At 46.3% G+C, this 17,509-nt stretch overlaps 2 protein-coding genes across 11 annotated transcripts; both read right to left on the bottom strand.

Moving 5' to 3' along the window:
- Positions 1-388: 388 nt before the first annotated feature.
- On the bottom strand, positions 389-11,077 carry TGIF1 (TGFB induced factor homeobox 1). 10 transcript variants are annotated; one of them, XM_033178231.1, is made up of 5 exons: positions 9,154-9,267; positions 8,740-8,968; positions 8,305-8,628; positions 2,217-2,443; positions 389-1,432 (listed from the first exon to the last, which is right to left on the bottom strand). In XM_033178231.1, exons 3-5 carry the CDS (start codon positions 8,318-8,320, stop codon positions 857-859), a joined length of 819 nt encoding a protein of 272 aa, XP_033034122.1. In that variant the 5' UTR covers positions 8,321-8,628; positions 8,740-8,968; positions 9,154-9,267; the 3' UTR covers positions 389-856. The 10 variants fall into 10 exon arrangements, with proteins under 10 accessions (XP_033034122.1, XP_033034124.1, XP_033034127.1 ...); XM_033178233.1 differs by having other exon boundaries at positions 8,740-8,931; positions 9,154-9,256; XM_033178236.1 differs by lacking the exon at positions 8,740-8,968 and having other exon boundaries at positions 8,305-8,488; positions 9,154-9,287.
- On the bottom strand, positions 5,548-7,036 carry LOC117064112 (homeobox protein TGIF1-like). Its single transcript, XM_033178239.1, has one exon. The coding sequence runs from the start codon at positions 6,822-6,824 to the stop codon at positions 6,432-6,434; it is 393 nt and encodes a 130-aa protein (XP_033034130.1). The 5' UTR covers positions 6,825-7,036; the 3' UTR covers positions 5,548-6,431.
- Positions 11,078-17,509: the final 6,432 nt, after the last annotated feature.

The following is a 17,509-nucleotide window of genomic DNA, read 5'->3' as shown; positions in this document are numbered from 1 at the left end:
AGGGCAAGAGATTGCTTGGGTTGTTTTCTTCTGTAAACTTAGCAATAATCAGATGCTTCAAGACTTTTCTTTACAACATGGCCATGTTTTAAACTACGCAGGACAGATCAGTAAGGGATTTAGTGGCTAGCTAAACACTGAAATGATTCATTTCAATTTGCCATGCAGTTTAAGTAAAGCTCTAAGGGCCTGCTATGCCTCCGATCAAGAGTAAATATCACACATCCTGTTTATGCAAACTGGCTTGTTGTCCACAGGTTTTCAAAGAGCTGTTGACACCCCCTAACACTGCACCCTACCCCCTCAGCTTCCTGCTCACTGGGGTGCTATATTCCTCCTCATTTTTAAGAAGCGCCTCCCTCAACAGAAATACTCTGAATTACAACAATTTTTAAAGAAAATACTTTATTGTCATGAAAAAAAGGCATCAATCAACTAGATTCATACTTGTTTGAAAAAAAATGGAAAATTTATTAATTAGACAGTATGTGGGCATCCTGTTCCACATGGGAATGAGAAGATGCTATAGGTTCTCTAAGTATTGCACAGTCTGAAAAAATAACAAAAAAGGGGAAGGGGAGGAAAAAAAAAATCACATGATATTGGGAACCATCTCACATTATGAATAATCTACCAAGAAACATTTAAAAAAGAAAATCCTTTGTTTCTACAGTAGCTTTGAGTTTATAGTTCTTGGAATGACTGTATTCCATTGAAGACATCTCAGTAACAGGAAGCTGTTTTAGCAATCCCATGTGCAAATATTAATAAAAAATATATAAAATAATGCAATTTATCTCTTGCCTTCACCCCGGCAATCATGACATTTCTGAGAACTGTTTTGCTTGAAAATGGGTTAAGCTGTAAGTTTTGCCTGAAGCTCCATCTCTGCAGCCCGTTTGAGTGCAACATCCACTAGAAGCTGAAATCCACTAAAGTCCTGGTTGAGGTCCGGTGGAGTAGGGGGAGGAGTGTTGAAAAGACCACTCTGTGTATTTGTACTTGGTCCAGATTTACACGTGTCCTCTGGGTACATGAGAGAGGTGTCTGTAAAGTTGTTGGCCGCTATCTGCTGTATATCTGTGTTGTGTCCCACACCAACTGACTGGCAGAGAGAGAAAGGGACATCTTTCAATGTAGTCACAGTGGTATGGCAGATCACCGATGGACGAGCTAAAACTGATCCCGGGGACGACGGCTTGGGAGACAGTGGCCTCCCGAGGGTTGGGTTTGGCCCAGCTGTACAGGAATGAAAAGGGGCCTCCTCTAGAGCTGGCATGAAGTTTTTGATGCCCATCACGGACTCCACAGAGCTCGTTTCAGAAATCTTGGCCCCACGGCGGGAAATTGTGAACTGATTTGGATCTTTGCCATCCTTTCTCAGCATGTCGGGCAGCAGCCTGCGGCGGGCGTTGATGAACCAGTTACAGACCTGAAATCATATCGGTACGCTTTAACACTTGACTCATTCACTCAGCCAACGGGTTCTGAGAACGTTCTATGGGGTACCTAACTGATCTTGCTCTCTGTATTAAAGAAAGCATGAAAAGGCTTACCTGAACTTACAGTGTTATTTCAAGGTATCTGAGCTCCGCCAAGAAAGCAAGCTATCTCCTGTCATAAACCTTCTAGTTTCTAATACAAATTTCCTTCTTTGTCTCTTCATACTTAAACCTTTTCAGGATGAAGAAAAAGATATAAAATCTCAAATGCTTAAAAATGATTTGAGAGAGAGGTTTACCTTTTAACTCTCCCCATTTTAACCTATCACCTACTGCCCCAACATTTAAGTTAATCAACTACAGGAACACCTCTCCTTATGAAAAGGGCCACTCCTCCCAGTAACTGATTTTTCCCAGTTCAAATGACTATGTCAACAGACAGAACATGAATAACCTCACTGAAGTCGTCCTTGTTTAAATATCAAACCAGTTTCCTGGGCAATAGAGTAAGGTTTAACCTCCTTTTAATGTCTGTTGCATAAAGGAAGGTTCTTTTAGGCATTAAAGGAAACGTTATCTGACAGATGACTGTCAAGTGTTTCTGTGTTCTCTAAATAGCTGGTTATTAGCTTTTAACACTATCAAGTTTACAATAAAAAGATATTCCTTCTGTCTTTGAGTGGAAAGGAGCTCAATGACTTGACACACAGGAATGCCATAAAATGACTTTGAAAATAAAAACGCATCTGTAAACCTCATGCTGTCTCTCTTTACCTGTAGTGTGGACAGGTGCGTTTGCTGGGACAGCAATGCTTTCTCCTGCTCGGAAGGATAGGCATTGTAGCGATGCTCATACAGCCAATCCCGAAGAATCTGCACAGACTCCTTGGGAAGGTTGCCCCTTCTCCTTCTCTTGCCTGAGCCAGCGGATGAAGAAAGGTCCAAGGGAATGTCCATGCTGTCCTCATCCTCAGTCTCACTGCCAGATGCTGCAACAATACCTAGGAAAGGACAAAGGCCAGTTGTCAATTGCTTTATAAGCACAGCAACTACTGCAAAGCTCACTTAGGCTGACCATTCAGTGTAACCATGCTTTCCCAACAACTGAGAGCGAGGGGAAGGAGCAGTGTTTTCTGTCCTGAATTCAGGGTGCAAGTAAAAGTAATTTGACTAGCACCACACGGGAGGTTCTCAACCAAACGCGAGATGATGCCTTTTCTCGGGCGCTTTCCTCTAGGATTCATTAACTTCTCACATTCCTTTTGAATGATGCTCAGAAAACTCTTTCGTCTAATCATTGGAGGAGACAAACTGCACCCAAATGAATAACCTGCCACATTTGAAACACGAAGGGTGCTGTGGCAGTTGGAATGTGCCTACCAACCTTCCTTCTAAGATCAGTGCTAACTAGGAAAAGCAACCTAACCAGTATCCTAAGGTACATTTAAAATGTTACTCTTCCTCCTTCCTCTACTGAAGGTTTGAAATAAAAGGCGGCACTTGCACATTTTTTCCCACAGATATAAGGAAGGAAAATTACATACTACAGTGAACCCAGTTAGTATTCTAAAGGTAAAATACATGTTAAAATTTTCTGCTAACACCATGCATGGTCATTGCTTATTCATTGCTATCTACATTGATTCAAAGTTAGACATCTACTTTAAATGGGCAGTACTAGTCCCCTTTTATTAAATACAACCACTGATGTTTTCAGTTTCATCACATACAAATATTTTTCTACTACTGGTACTTTGGTAAGGTCAAAAGATGCCTAATACTAAATGAATTAAAAATGTCTCCTAAATTTCAGTTACCAGTTTGATCTCAATCTAGAATAGAATACTACATATCAATAAGCAGAGTTTAGTCTTAAATGATTACATGACAAAGGAAACTGAATATGCAAGCCCCAGAGGAAGCTCTTTTGGCTGTAAGTACTTTAATCCTGCCAGAAATTTTAAGAATTCACAAGCCATGGAGAATATTTAAATCACAGACAGACTGGATTCAATAAAGCTTCAGACCTGGCCTTTACAGATATTTAAACATCATTCTGAACTTAAAAAAAAAATTAAATAACAAATGCTATTAACTCCACCTTTCAAAAACTACAGCAGGCTACTCCGAATGACTAAAGAAATACATTCTTTTGCTTGTAGACAATCTAGAATCTTAAAAGCAGAAATGAATTACAAACAATGGCATGCTTGAAAAAAATCAGCACTTCTATATTAGGGGAAGTAATCAAAATAACAAAAAATGTAAAGGTATGCATTTTTAGCTTTGTATGCTTTCTTTCCTCTGTAGTGTGTAATTCTGATTGAAAATATGACTTGACCTTAATTGAGCCAGTTCACCTTGACAGGAAATAGAAACGGAATATTCCTCTTAAGCTAAACACCATTTTTTTTAAAGGAATTTTTCCCACCCTTGTAATTGACTCTGACTTGGTGACACATTTTTAGTTTTGGACTGCAGGGGGCAGAAGGTGCTGCAGGGTATTCCTACAAAAGGCGGAACTCTCCAAAGACAAAGTAAAGCAAGTTCTAACAAAGAGGTGGATGATCTTGCAAATTCACTTTAGCTCGCGGCTTAATAAACAGCTACAAATAAACCGCACAAGAATCCTAAGTTTTAACTGCCGTGTATTTGGTATTTCCCTCCCTTGATGATTTAAGTTTTTGAAGTTTTTTAAAAGTGCCCATTTAAAACTGAAACTACTTTCACTATTGACAAGATGAGACTTTCAAACCCATGTTGAAATTTGGGTGAAGAACTATTAATGAAGAAGCTTAAAGATATTACAGCTGAGTTCCTGTCTCACATTGGCTTTGATAATTAAAGAAATCGAACTTTTAAAAAAACGTGTCAAGTTAATTAAATGACTAAAGCAAATCTGAATACAGCAATTTGTTTAAACTCTCCAACATCTGAAAAGCCAGACATTCTTCTCAAGGCTATTATCTCCCTCCTTTTTTAATCTAGAAAAAGGGTGAAAATTTGCTCATTGAACAGTGAATTCCCAACTGTAAGTTGGTAATCACAGAGTTTGAAACAAAAAAAGCCCCTGAAGCCTGCCCTTTGATCTGCTTGCCTAGTTTGACAAGAAGGCTGATCTTTCAGAATAGGTTAGTGACACACAAAAGCAGGTTTCAGTTAAGCAACACCAAACTGCAGCGCGACTTTTCAGTTCATTTAAATAAATGAATGCCAGGCCTCTGGAACTCTTAACAAATATTTCCAATATGTGCACAAAAGCTGAAGTAATAGGAAGTTAAAACTTCAGTTCCTTGGCTACGCCAGCTGATATTTCACTGCAGTAAAACCACGTTTGCTGCTGTCAGGACTGTTTTCATTAAAATTCTCCCTCCTGGTTGTGGCTCAGCTTGGAAAAACAAAGACTTTTTTCCTCCTTACTCATTTCCTATTGTAACAGCGCTTTTGAAAAGTTTCCCGGTTAAGACTTGTTTCCAAACGTGTTGCTTTGCTTACACTTTAAAAAATGTGGCGGTGGGGAGGGTGGGGGCCGAATCACAAGTTTCTTTCACTCTATCCACATACAAGGAAATGTGTGGAAAGCCACAACATGGCCTGAGGATCCCACCGCTCTAAGCAGCGACCAACTTGTTCCTGCACTTTCTTTTTTCTTTTCTTTTCTTTTCTTTTTTTTTTTTGGAGAGGGAGTTTCGCTCATGTTGCCCAGACTGGAGTACAAATGCCACAACCTCGGCTCACCACAACCTCCGCCTCCCGGGTTCAAGCGATTCTCTTGCCTCAGCCTCCCGAATAGCTGGGATTACAGGCATGAACCACCACGCCCGGCTAATTTTGTGTTTTTAGTAGAGACGGAGTTTCTCCGTGTTGGTCAGGCTGGTCTCGAACTCCCGACCTCAGGTCATCTGCTCGCCTAGGCCTCCCTAAGTGCTGGGATTACAGGCATGAACCACCGCGCCTGGCCCTGCACTTTCTTTTCCGAGTAGGTCGGTAACATCATGATGAGACGGGGAGGCACGGAGACACTGGTTGTGAAAGACTCCAGAAATAAGATCGATGGGAAAAGTCGAGGTGCACAGTTAGGAAAAAGCAGATTTAACCCAGCAAATTTCCTGACCAGAAGTTCTCCTTTGGGCCGGGAGCAATATCTCTTGCCTGTAATCCCAGAACTTTGGGAGGCCAAGGCGAGAGGACTTCTTTAGCCCAGGAGTTCGAGGCCAGCCTGGGCAACATAGCCGGACCCGGTCTCCAGGATAAAAAAAAAAAAAAAAAAAAAAACCAGTATCTCCTTGGGAGAGGCAACAGGAATCGCACACCCAAGCCACCAAATCCAAGGTGTGGTTGGCGACCCCAGCCAAAGGGCAATCCCAAAGGAGGAATTCAACAGTTAAAAACTGGGAGCAAAAAGACTTAGTGGATTTTCCTTATCGATCCTTCTGATTGTTTTTAAGCCATTTTAGGAGGTCTTTTGGCGTCACTCTCGGCTTTCTGGGAGGACACACTATTATCACAAACCAGTCTTACCAAACCACGGGCTCAAGAATGGAGCTGAAAGTGCACTTGTTTCAAGAGAACTTGAAAAGACTGTGGACTTTTATAAGACGGACAGTAAGGCGAGCCCGACTTCCTCAGGAGTCTTTCCAGAGCCGACGGGGAAGGCTCCCCGCTCCCAGGTAGTTTTAGAGGAGGACTGCGGAGGAGCACGGTGAGAGGGAGGGGCCCAAGGAGGAAAAAGCAAGTAGCTTTTGTTCTTCAGAGTTCCTCAGCCTCAAGTGAAATAGGCCGGCCCGCATACTGTAAGAGTTAGCAAAAGCAAACGAACTCCAGGTCCCAATAACTAGAAATGAGGCCGTGAAGCTCACGTTCTCAGGGTCCTGGCCACCCCAGACTACTAGCCAGGGAAACCTAAAAAGGGAAAGAAACCCGGGCAACCTGGGCTCCCCCGACGAGCCCTGAACCAGTCGCAAAGTTTCCCCTTCAGCCCGTCCCCTTTCATTGTTTCCATGAGTCGGCGCCGGGGAGCTGGACCCTATGCGCCCTGGGATGGGGACCGCGGAAGTTCCCACCGATGCGGCCGGCGGGGCCCAGCCTTGGTCCCCAGCTCTGGGCAGAGGGCTCGCGGCTGTGGGAGGCGCGCCGCGGGAGGGGCAGGAGGACCCCGAGAGTGCAAAAGGGGTCGCCAGGGAGGACCAGGGCGTTGGGGGAAGGTAGGCGAAAGTGCCGCGGGAGAGTCGGGGAGACGCCAGGAAAGCCGTGGAAAAGGAGCACTGAGGATTCCCGAGGTGGGCGGGCGGGCCGTGTAAAGTAATCAGAGCCGCCCCCGCCAGAGCCCGAACAATGCGGGGAGCCCACCCCGGCGGAAGCCCGGCTCTGCGCTAGAATCATCCTTGAAACAGAGCCCTCCCTTATTCCGGGGAGGCCCACCACAACAGACAGCGCGTCTCCCTAGACCTGTCAGTCCCCTCAAGGGTCGGCACGGCTTTCACTGGGCGTCTCGCCTCGGACGCTCCCCGCGCGTTTTCTCCCAGAGCCAATTCCCTGTCCCGAGTCCGCCCTCCGTATCGCGGGGAGGGGTCCTTAGGGCGTTCTACCGCCAACGACTACCAGTTGATCCGAGTTTCATGTTTAATTTCACTCTCGCTGGAAAAGCCTGGCGGCAGAGGGAAGCTCCGCGCGTTTCAGGGCCTCCCACAGAAACGCTGCCGAAGGAACCCCGCTGGCCTTGCGGCTGGCCCTCAGGAACGCCCCCCAGCGGGCTGGGTCTGAAAGAATGCGGAGTTCTAAACTCCAGGCGGCTCCCGAGCATGCGCAGTAGCGCCGCCCCGCCCGTCCGCTTCCCGAGCGATTAACTTCTGTTTTGAACCATTCCACATAAATCACAACAGAAACGCCACCTCCAGCCCACGGCGGAACACTCGGGGGACCTCCCAACCAGGGACTCAAAAGTTAACTTCAAAAGGGACTTCACATTCTTTGACCTTTCGGGGTGTTGTGTGTGCTTTCTTCCCCCGCCGGCCTCCCCCCTCCGGTGTATTTTGTTTTTAAACCAAACTGACGGCAAGTTTTAGTTGTAAAGCTTCCAGAACGCTTCGTGGAAACAATGACAGCCTTGCTCTTTGCACTTACAACCAAGCCTGCTTGTCACATTTGGACACATTTTGACTGCATGCCGCTTGAAGCTGCTGGCCCTGGGTCCTAACTCTTCCTCCTGCCCCAAAATTCATCGTGGGAAAACTTTTAGAGACTGGGAATTTGTAAAAGTCTGGCTTTCCAGAGATGTTTACACCAGAGGGCGATGAAGGGGTCCAGAATCGCATTCCTTCGATCGTAAAAACACCACATCCCTAAAGAACACTGCTAGGGCCCGGCTGGGAGTAGGGGGGCGGCGGGGGCGGGGGAGTGGAACTTTCAGACAAAGGCGCGGCGGTCCAGCGGCCCCGGCCGCCTCGGGTCCGGATCCGGAAAAACGAGGTGGTGGGTCCTCCCTACTCGGACCCCATATCCCCAGCACGCGAGAAAGAGCGAGAAGCCACGCGGCTGCTGGGCCGAGCGTGGGGTGTCGGCGGAGACAATGAAACTTGCAGGCGCACAAACAAGGCACTGAGCGTGTTTCTTGACAACGTGCCAACAGCGTGGAGAGGCTCGCCCCACAACAGCCCCTCGTGTTGTGTCTAGCAGGAAAACAGCCGCTACCGTTTCAGACGCTGCCTCAACAAAGAGCACGGCCGCCGCTCCAGCATGAGAGCCCCTGGGCGGAAAAGTCCACCAAGTGACTCTGCGCGGAGCGGCGCGGCGCGGCGCGGCCCGGCCAGGACGTTTCCCCGGACTCGCGTCTCCCGGTGCGCGCAGCCCGCGGCCGCCTTACCTTTCTTGCCTTTCATTCTGGATCTCCCCTCCCAGCGCGAGGCAAGGCTGGGGTCTGGAGGGTCCAGGAACGGGAACACAGGGGACAAGCGAACGTCTCCTTCACAGCCGACTCTCCCGTAACTTGTAGGACGTGCTCCAGCCGTTATTGCTAAACAGGGCGCTCTGATCCCAGGCGTCCGCTCCTTGGGTGGAATTCAAGTGACACTTGGGCTTCCTCCCGCCGGGATCTTCTGGCAGCCGGCCGGGGGCTCTCCCTCGCCCAACTCTCTCCCCTCCCCTCTCCGCTCCTTTGTTCCCTGCTCCTGCTCGGCGCACCTCGGCGCTGTCAGAGTGAGAGAGGCGAGGAGGGAAGGTACAGGAGGTCCTGCCTCCGCCCCCAGCCGCCCGCCCCGTCCCCCTCCCGCCCCGCCGCTCCTCCGCCCCTCCCCCGCACCTTCCAGCCAGGAGGACTGGACCGAGCTCAGCGGCCGCTGTCACTCGTCCCTCGGGGGCGGCGGCGCGGACGCGGGGGGTGGCCGGGTTCAGAAACGCGATCCTTTCCGCTTGTCGCGCACTGACCGCCCGCATCCCTCGCCCGCCGGTGGGGGAACCAGCCGAGCGCCCCGGGTTTCTCCCTTGGGCCTTTCTTCCCGGGGCCGGCGAGGGTGCGTTTGGTTAGTAAACTGCAACAGATGGAAAAAAGGACAACTCCCTTCTTCCCTCCTCCACCCCAGGGAAGAAAAGCCTCCCCGTCTCGTTTTTGACAGCTGCCCCGAACTCCACTGTCCCTGCTCTAGCCGCACAGGACAGCCGCCTCTGATTCAAGGGGCGGGGCACGGGAGGAAAAGTATTCGAGACAAGAACCAACTTCTTCCAGAATGCGCGGCTGCCATTGACACGCGGGCGCGGCGCGGCGCACCCTTCTCCTCCCGGGGCTCTTCCTCCAGCAGCAACAGTGGGAGGTCGGCGGGGGTGGTGGGGGGGGAATGATGAGACACAGCCTCAGCGAACGTCTGTTCCCCCGGGCTAAAGCTGCGAGTTCCGGACTGCATTGCAAGGCAGTTTCGAAATCTGACACGTTGCGGACAGACACTTGTCATGCTCACATGCTCTTTAAACGTCTCTGCCTGGTGGGGACGGCAGGGCGCGCACCCGCTTCGCCAAGACTCCGCCTGACACCCCGAGTCGCCGGACCCCGGCAGCGGCCACTTTTATAGCTAAGGGGTGACCACGCTGTGGCTGCTAATCTGTTTCGGTCAACAGTGTCTGCTTTTAGGACTGTTTAGGATCCCTCCTCCCCTCCGGTATTTCAAACAGAAACTAGCCATTAAGTAAACACCCGTTCCTGTTGACTTATTTTGGTCCACATTAGGAGGGATCCAACAAGAGTTTCTTGATGAAATTGCCCTTTCAAAGACCAGATGCTGTTTGGCTCATTTTAAAGAAACGCATGCCCCTCCTCTGGTTCTAGTTTTCGCGTGGTTACGTCCTGTTGTTTTGAAGCAAACGAACTGTCACATGCCACACAATGAGACTTCCCCCATCACTTTAAAAAAAAGAAAGAAAAACCCCAAACAAATAAGCCCAGCAGAGACAGCGCCCGGGTCTGCCTCCAGCCTGGGCTCTGTGCTGTTTTTGTTCGGTAACCTCGGTAGACATCCCGGCAGAAGAAACTCTGTGGAAATAAGATTAAACCCGAGGAGTACTAAGACGGCCAGGGGATAACTAACTCCACTTTGGAGCGTCTGTTTTAGGATTATGCCGAAAATTAGAGCCAGCCTGCCACCCTCCCTCAAAAAAAAAAAAAAAAAGACACCCCCGCTCCGAGAGTGCGTGGAAGCCAGAGTTTAAAAAGCCTGGGTGGTTTTTCCAATTACAGGACTTAAAATGAATCAACAGGGGAAAAAGGCGTCTCTCTAAGAAGGCAGCAACCTTACGATTTTTTTCTTCTGTGGTTTGCTGACTGCTCGGCACAGAAGAGAACACACATCTAAAACGGCTCGGGGGGAACGTGGTCCTGGGGAGAAGCCACCCGCCCGGACGCTGCCCTGCAACTGCCGGGAGCACAGTTCCTTCCCGGACCTGGCTGCAGATGAATCAGCTGCTGCGCCCGGTGCGGGACAGATGTGGCGCAGGGAGGGAGCCAGCGTCCCCGCCGCCCGTTAGAGGGCCGCCTCGCTATTTCATTTGAAGGGTTGTTTGTGGCTGGGATTGGTGGCTCATATCCGCTGGGGAGCCGGGAGCGGAGGGAGGAGAGACGCAGGGAGGAGGAGCCGGAGGCCGGGCGACGCTACGACTCCGCGGCCTGAGTGGCAGGAGCCTCGTCTGGAACCGGGCGGTTACTGGGGAGACGCTTTGTTTGCTAACTTCGAAAGCGGCTTCGGCTGCCTCGGCCGCTTTCTAAGCCACTCCACAAAACACCCCTTCGGTCGGTTTAACCCTGCCTCCCTCCCCCGCCCGCTTTGGGCAGCTCGAGAGAAAACTGTTTCCCTCTTCCCCGTGGTTCTCCTTGGCCACGCGGTGGCTCTCATTATGTAGGCAAAGGTAGCTTTGCTTTCGTCCAAGTGGACTTGGCTAATAATGACTGCGATTCTCAGGCAACCGAGATGGAAACCGAGAATTGCAGAGGGTTTATAGCTTGAAAACAAACTTTCCCGGGGAAGGGGGGAGGAGCGGAGACAATTAAAAGCCTCTTTCAAATTATGGGGAGGAAAAAACGGCGATGTGAACTCACCTTGGCTAGAAGTCAGGCTTGATCGGACCAATGCACACCTTTTGCCCGAGCAAATCATATCGAAACAGTTATTAAAGCTGGCGAGGCACTCCAAAGAGAAACACTGGCACAATTCTGTGATGTAGCAAAAGCTCATAGCCCACCCGCCCCCGTAGATGCACCCCCACTGCCTCCCACCCCCCAACACTGATCCCAAACTTGTTTGGAGTTTTGAATTCTTGGTGCATTCTGGGAAGAAAGTGCTTCGGGTCAGTGCAACATAACAAAGGAAACAGCCTCAAAAAAGTGGGATTCAGATACCAGCAATTGCTTAGGGTATTTGTTGACTCGTTTTTCTCGAGGTGGAAAAGCAAGTTTCAGTTCTAGCTCTGTTAGTCCCTTCCAGTCTCAGGGCCTTGCTATAAAAACGGATTCAATGACTTTCCAGTGTTTTTTTTTTTTTTTTTAAAGGATATGGATTCAAATTTGCTACATATTATTTGCTGATTCATATGAATGTTAGTTGAATTGGGAAATTGCTTGAGTAAAATTGAGGCGTTGCTTGGTGCTGGTGGAGGCTGCTGATAAACGTTTTTCACCATTATTTTTTTTCTCTCCAGACACACATAGTTCCTTTTGGTGTCTTATCTTCTAAAGTTGCCTCAAGGCCAAGCAAAGCAAGTTATTAAAAAGTTAAGTTACTTTTCATAGCCTGCAAACCCTTCAAAGGCAAGAACTCAAATAGAAACTTGGAAGGCAGATAAGCCAGAAAAGTGTACTAATAAATGCACTTAATATGATTATTTTTTGATGCCAGGTCCACCAAGTGAAGACTGGCGGATGTGTTTGTTTCTTTTACTCAACAACAATTGATGAAGCATGATTTCCATCAAGGACTGTGTTCTAGGTGGAGAAAGGGTGACTCACCCAGTCATTGGATCTCTTTTACTTCCAGTCTCTGGAAGGCAGATATCTTTATAAAATATGCAGACAGCTAGGCTCTAAACACTGGACAAGAGGTCTGTAATCATCCAGTCACATCTCAGGTCAGAGGGTCTTGGACTGCTTAAGAAAGAGCTGACCATTGTCTTAAGAGCCTGGGGCTGGCTTAGAGCCATCTCCAGGTGATTTTATCAGCCCCATCAGGATAATTCTCCTCCTCTTCCTTGCATGAATAATATAACTGGTGCTACTACTTTTGTTTTTAGTCACTTTTCCTAGCCTGCACTTCCCTTCCCAGCCATCCTTTCTCCTCTGTAGCCACGTCATCACTTCTCTTTACCTAAATGAGTTTTGGAATCCAAGGGATAGAACAGAAAGGCTGGGTGCTGTGGTTCACGCCTGTAATTCCAGCACTTTGGGAGGCTGAGGTGGGTGGATCACCTGAGGTCAGGAATTTGAGACCAGCCTGACCAATATGGTGAAACTCCATCTCTACTAAAAATACAAAAATTAGCTGGGCGTGGTGGTGTGCGACTGTAGTCCCAGCTACTTAGGAGGCTGAGACAGGAGGGTTCTTTGAACCTGGGAGACTGAGAGGTTGCAGTAAGCTGAGATCGCGCCATTGTACTCCGGCCTGGGTGACAGAGCAAGACTGTCTCAAAAACAAAAATAAAAACAAAAAAACGGAAAGATAATTCCTTTAGCACAGGCTTCATTCTCCTTATTCTCAACATCTTGTGTCTACATTATTCTTTATAGTTTATGAAACACTTATTTAATCTCATTTAATGCCCAAACTAGTGATGTTAGTTATTTCTTTTAAAAGTCAGTATCACTTAACACATCCAAATACAACAAAGTTAAAAGGCATAAAACTGGGTACCAAACATAAATTACCTGACTATAAATCAAGTGGTCTCTGGGGAATCCTGTCATTTCAGAAGGTCAGATGGATGTGGAGAGCAGAAACTGAGCTCAGATTATGCCAGGGACACCAGGGCCTCCTGAACACTGGGTCGGGGGGGCGTTGTGCTCTGAAACCTGCCTCCAGTTCTATAAGAAGCTCTCTTCCAGTCTCTCTACTTTTTTAAATTGCTTTTCTTCTCATTTTTTTTTTTTTTTTTTTTTTTTTTTTTTTTGAGACGGAGTCTCGCTCTGTCGCCCAGGCTGGAGTGCAGTGGCCTGATCTCAGCTCACTGCAAGCTCCGCCTCCCGGGTTCACGCCATTCTCCTGCCTCAGCCTCCCAAGTAGCTGGGACTACAGGCGCCCGCCACCTCACCCGGCTAGTTTTTTGTATTTTTTAGTAGAGACGGGGTTTCACCGTGTTAGCCAGGATGGTCTCAATCTCCTGACCTTGTGATCCGCCCGTCTCGGCCTCCCAAAGTGCTGGGATTACAGGCTTGAGCCACCGTGCCCGGCTTCTTCTCATTTTTTAACTACAAGAAAAGTTCTCAAAAATTCAAGCAATAAAGAATATACTAAGTGAGACATGGCCGACCTGGTAACTGCCCCCTTCCATTCTTCATTTGGGCATTTGTATATTATGCACAGATGTAATGGGTTTTCCATTGTTATTTGTTCCCAAGTCCCTTCTGCCCGGAATGTTCCTTCACCGCTTGTTGCTCGTCTGACAGTTTCTCACCAGTCAAGACTAGGCCTAAGTGTTACTTCTTAGAGGAGTCTTCGCTGATCAACTGACCTAAATTAGGTAGCCCCACTGCCATCGTGTAGCTCAGGGGTTCTCAATCATAGCCCTACTGACATTTGGGGCTGGGTCATTCTTTCTTGTGGGGCTGTCCTGCGCGTTGTAGGATATTTAGCAACATCCCTGGACACTAATCAGTGTGTGCCAGTAGCATCCTTCCCCCAAGTTGTGACAAACACAGATGTCTCCACATGTTGGCAGATGTTCCATGGGGATAGAAATGGCGGAGGGGGATCACCCCTGGTTCAGAACCACAAATCTAGCTCCATCCTTTATTTCTTCCATAACATCACAGTTTTCAATTATTTTGCTTATTTGACTGGTGGCTTGGTTTTTTCCCTCTGACCTCTCACTCAAATGTATGTTCATTATTAAATCTTTTTCAAATTTCTTTTTTTTCATTTTAAAAAAATTTTCATTATTAAATCTGTATGCACTTAAGTGAACCGAGATCACACCACTGCACTCAAGCCTGGGTGACAGAGCGAGACTCTGTCTCAAAAACAACAACAAAAAATAAAAACAAACAAAACCTTTATGCACTTAACACAGTGCCTAACACATCATACGTACCCAATATTTATCAAATGAATAATGCATGAAAGTGAGACTATATGGGAGCTAAATGATAAGAACTTATGAACACAAAGAAAGAAACAGCAGACACTGGGGTTTACTTGAGTGGGGAGGGTGGGAAGAGGGAGAGGAGGAGAAATTTTGGGTACTGGACTTAATATCTGGATGATGAAATAATACGTACAACAAACCCTGTGACATGTTTTCTTATGTAACAAACCTTCACATGTACCACCAAATGTAAATTCTAAGTTAAAAAACATTTTTTTAAAGACACTTTAAAAAAATAAATAAATAAATAAAAGGGGCCGGGCGCAGTGGCTCACGCCTGTAATCCCAGCACTTTGGGAGGCCGAGGCGGGCGGATCACAAGGTCAGGAGATCGAGACCATCCTGGCTAACACGGTGAAACCCCGTCTCTACTAAAAATACAAAAAATTAGCCAGGCGAGGTGGCGGGCGCCTGTAGTCCCAGCTACTCGGGAGGCTGAGGCAAGAGAATGGCGTGAACCCAGGAGGCGGAGCTTGCAGTGAGCCGAGATCACGCCACTGCACTCCAGCCTGGGCAACAGAGCGAGAATCTGTCTCAAAAAAAAAAAAAAAGTACTTGTTATTATTATTTTCAAATTATATTGGCTGGGCTTGGTGGTATACACCTGTAGTGCATAGAGTTAGAGCCTGCAAAGCCTGGAAATTCAAGGCTGCAGTGAGCTATATTGCACCACTGTTCTCCAGTCTGGGAGACAGAGCGAAACCCCATCTGAAAAACAAACAAAACAAACAAAAAAAACCCCGTATTATTATCCCCATCTTACAGATGAAGAAGTTGAAGTCTGTGGGACTTAATTAATTTATCCTGCCAGTATAACCCGTGGACCAATAATCTAAACAATACTAATATTCTGCCATTTGCTTTTTCATTTATTTTCTGAGTAATGAGCATTTAATTGTTTCCAATGTGTAACTCAGCACAAAGAGATAGTGCAATTATATTTGAAATATTTAACAATTGATAGAATATGCGCATCAACCAATTAGAAGAGCCCCTTCTGATTGTGTACTGGGGCATACTGATAATGAACCAGCTGGGCCCAGCAGAATGTTAGTTTGTATGCAGATCTTTTGGGGCTTCTGTAAGCGTATCTGTATGAGTTTCTGGAAGGTGGAATAGTTGCATCAAAATGTGTTTCATTCAGAATTTTGACAGATATTGCCAAATTGCCTCCAAATGATCTTACCTATTTAAAATCTCACCAAAGTTATGTGAGATCTCTTTCTTTGTGCCCTCACTAACACTGAATACTATTCATCAATTTCCTATTTGTCTATCTTCCGGGTAAGCAAATGGAATCTAATGTTTTTATTGTTCACATTTCTTTGAGAGGGTGAGCCCATTTTTGTGTAGGTATTAGTCATTTTTATTTCTTCTTCTTGCTTATTCATAACATTAGTTTTTAAAGACTTTTTATTTATTTAATAAAAGTAGAGATGCGGTCTCACTATATTGCCCAGGCTGGTCTTGAACTCCTTGGCTTCAAGGAATCCTCCCACCTCAGTCTCCCAAAGTGCTTGGATTACAAGTTGAGCCACTGCACAATCCTGTTCGTAACTTTTGCCAAATTTTCTATTGTATTGGTTTTTTTTTGTGTCTGTTCTTTTTTCTTTTCTTTTTAAAATGATAAGAGACAGCCTGTTTTTGTACTAGCTTAAAAGCTCATCTGACAAAGAGCAAACAGCAGTGAACTAATATTATAAATGCAAGAAGGCAATGTGTCCCCATTTGTTTTAAAAAAATCATTGTTTGGACTAAGTACTATATTTATAAATACAAATGTATAATAAAAGACCTTCAGAATACTGCACCAGTTTTTAACTTATTCCTTTTCTTTCCATTAAAGGGTTAATTCATCCATGTTTCCATTTATCACAGTTACTTCTTCCCAAAGCACTGGCGTAGCCATTTATAATAGCAATAAAATGATGAAATATCTAGGAATAAAATTGACAAGAAATTTGTGCAAGTTTTATGAAGAAAACTTGAAAACCCCACTGAAAGACATAAAGGAAGACAAGTAAAATAAAAGACAACTTATTCTTTCTAGCCAGATCCAACAGTGAAAGTTATGTGAAGATGTTTATTCTCTCCAAATCAATCTTTAAATTCAAAGTAATTTTCATTAAAATACCAACAGGGCTTTCTTTTTCTTTTTAATTGATGAAACAATGCCACAGTTCATTGAAATTAAAACCTCACAGCAGCTGGGGAAATTCTGAAAGAGAAGAGCTCGTGTGGGGCGGGGAGCTGGCTGGGGAAGCCTTCCAAAATTTAAAGCATATTTTGAAGCTTATAATTTAAATGTAAAAGTTTTATGCTGGAGAAATAATAAAGAGGAAACAATAAGGAGACAGATTAGAATATAATGGGGATTTAGATTTTGGCAAAGGTGGCTTTTCATATCAGGGATAAATTGAGTTGGGATAATTGACTACCTTTGGTTAAAAAAAATAAAACTAACTCTTCGTTTCTTTCTTTTTTTTTTTTTTGAGACGAAGTCTGGCTCTATTGCCCAGGCTGGAGTGCAGTGGCCGGAACTCGGCTCACTGCAAGCTCCGCCTCCCGGGTTCCCGCCATTCTCCTGCCTCAGCCTCCCGAGGAGCTGGGACTACAGGCGCCCGCCACCTCGCCCGGCTAGTTTTTTGTATTTTTTTTAGTAGAGACGGGGTTTCACCGTGTTAGCCAGGATGGTCTCAATCTTCTGACCTCGTGATCCACCCGTCTCGGCCTCCCAAAGTGCTGGAATTACAGGCTTGAGCCACAGCGCCTGGCCGGCCCTAACTCTTCATTTCACTCCCTTAACGTAAGTACAATTCATCTGAATGAAAGATTGAAATGTAAAAGTAATTTAAAATGCACCTATGTATATTCTAGAATAGTGGTTCTCAAAGCAGGGTGTGTGTGTGGCAATTTTCCCTTCCAGCGAACATTTGACAATGTCTGGAGACGGTGACTGCAATTGGAGAGGAGGTGTTGCTACTGGCATGTAGTGGATAGAGGCCAGGGATGCTGCCCAGCGTTCTACCACACACACCACAGCCCCTACAACAAGAATTCTCCTGTTCAAAATGTCAGTAGCGCCAAGGGTGAAACACACGCTTCCAGAAGAAAGCATGAGTCCATATATGATCTTGGAGTGGGGAAGGCCTTTCTAATCAGAGCACAAAATCAAGAAATGATAAGAGATAAAAATGTTTATAAGTATTTTGTTTCTTAGAAAGAATTTATGTTTA

Source organism: Trachypithecus francoisi, unplaced genomic scaffold, assembly GCF_009764315.1.
Source record: "Trachypithecus francoisi isolate TF-2019V2 unplaced genomic scaffold, Tfra_2.0 Lachesis_group19, whole genome shotgun sequence".
Lineage (NCBI taxonomy): Eukaryota > Metazoa > Chordata > Mammalia > Primates > Cercopithecidae > Trachypithecus > Trachypithecus francoisi.
This window is presented reverse-complemented; position numbering and strand designations above follow the sequence as displayed.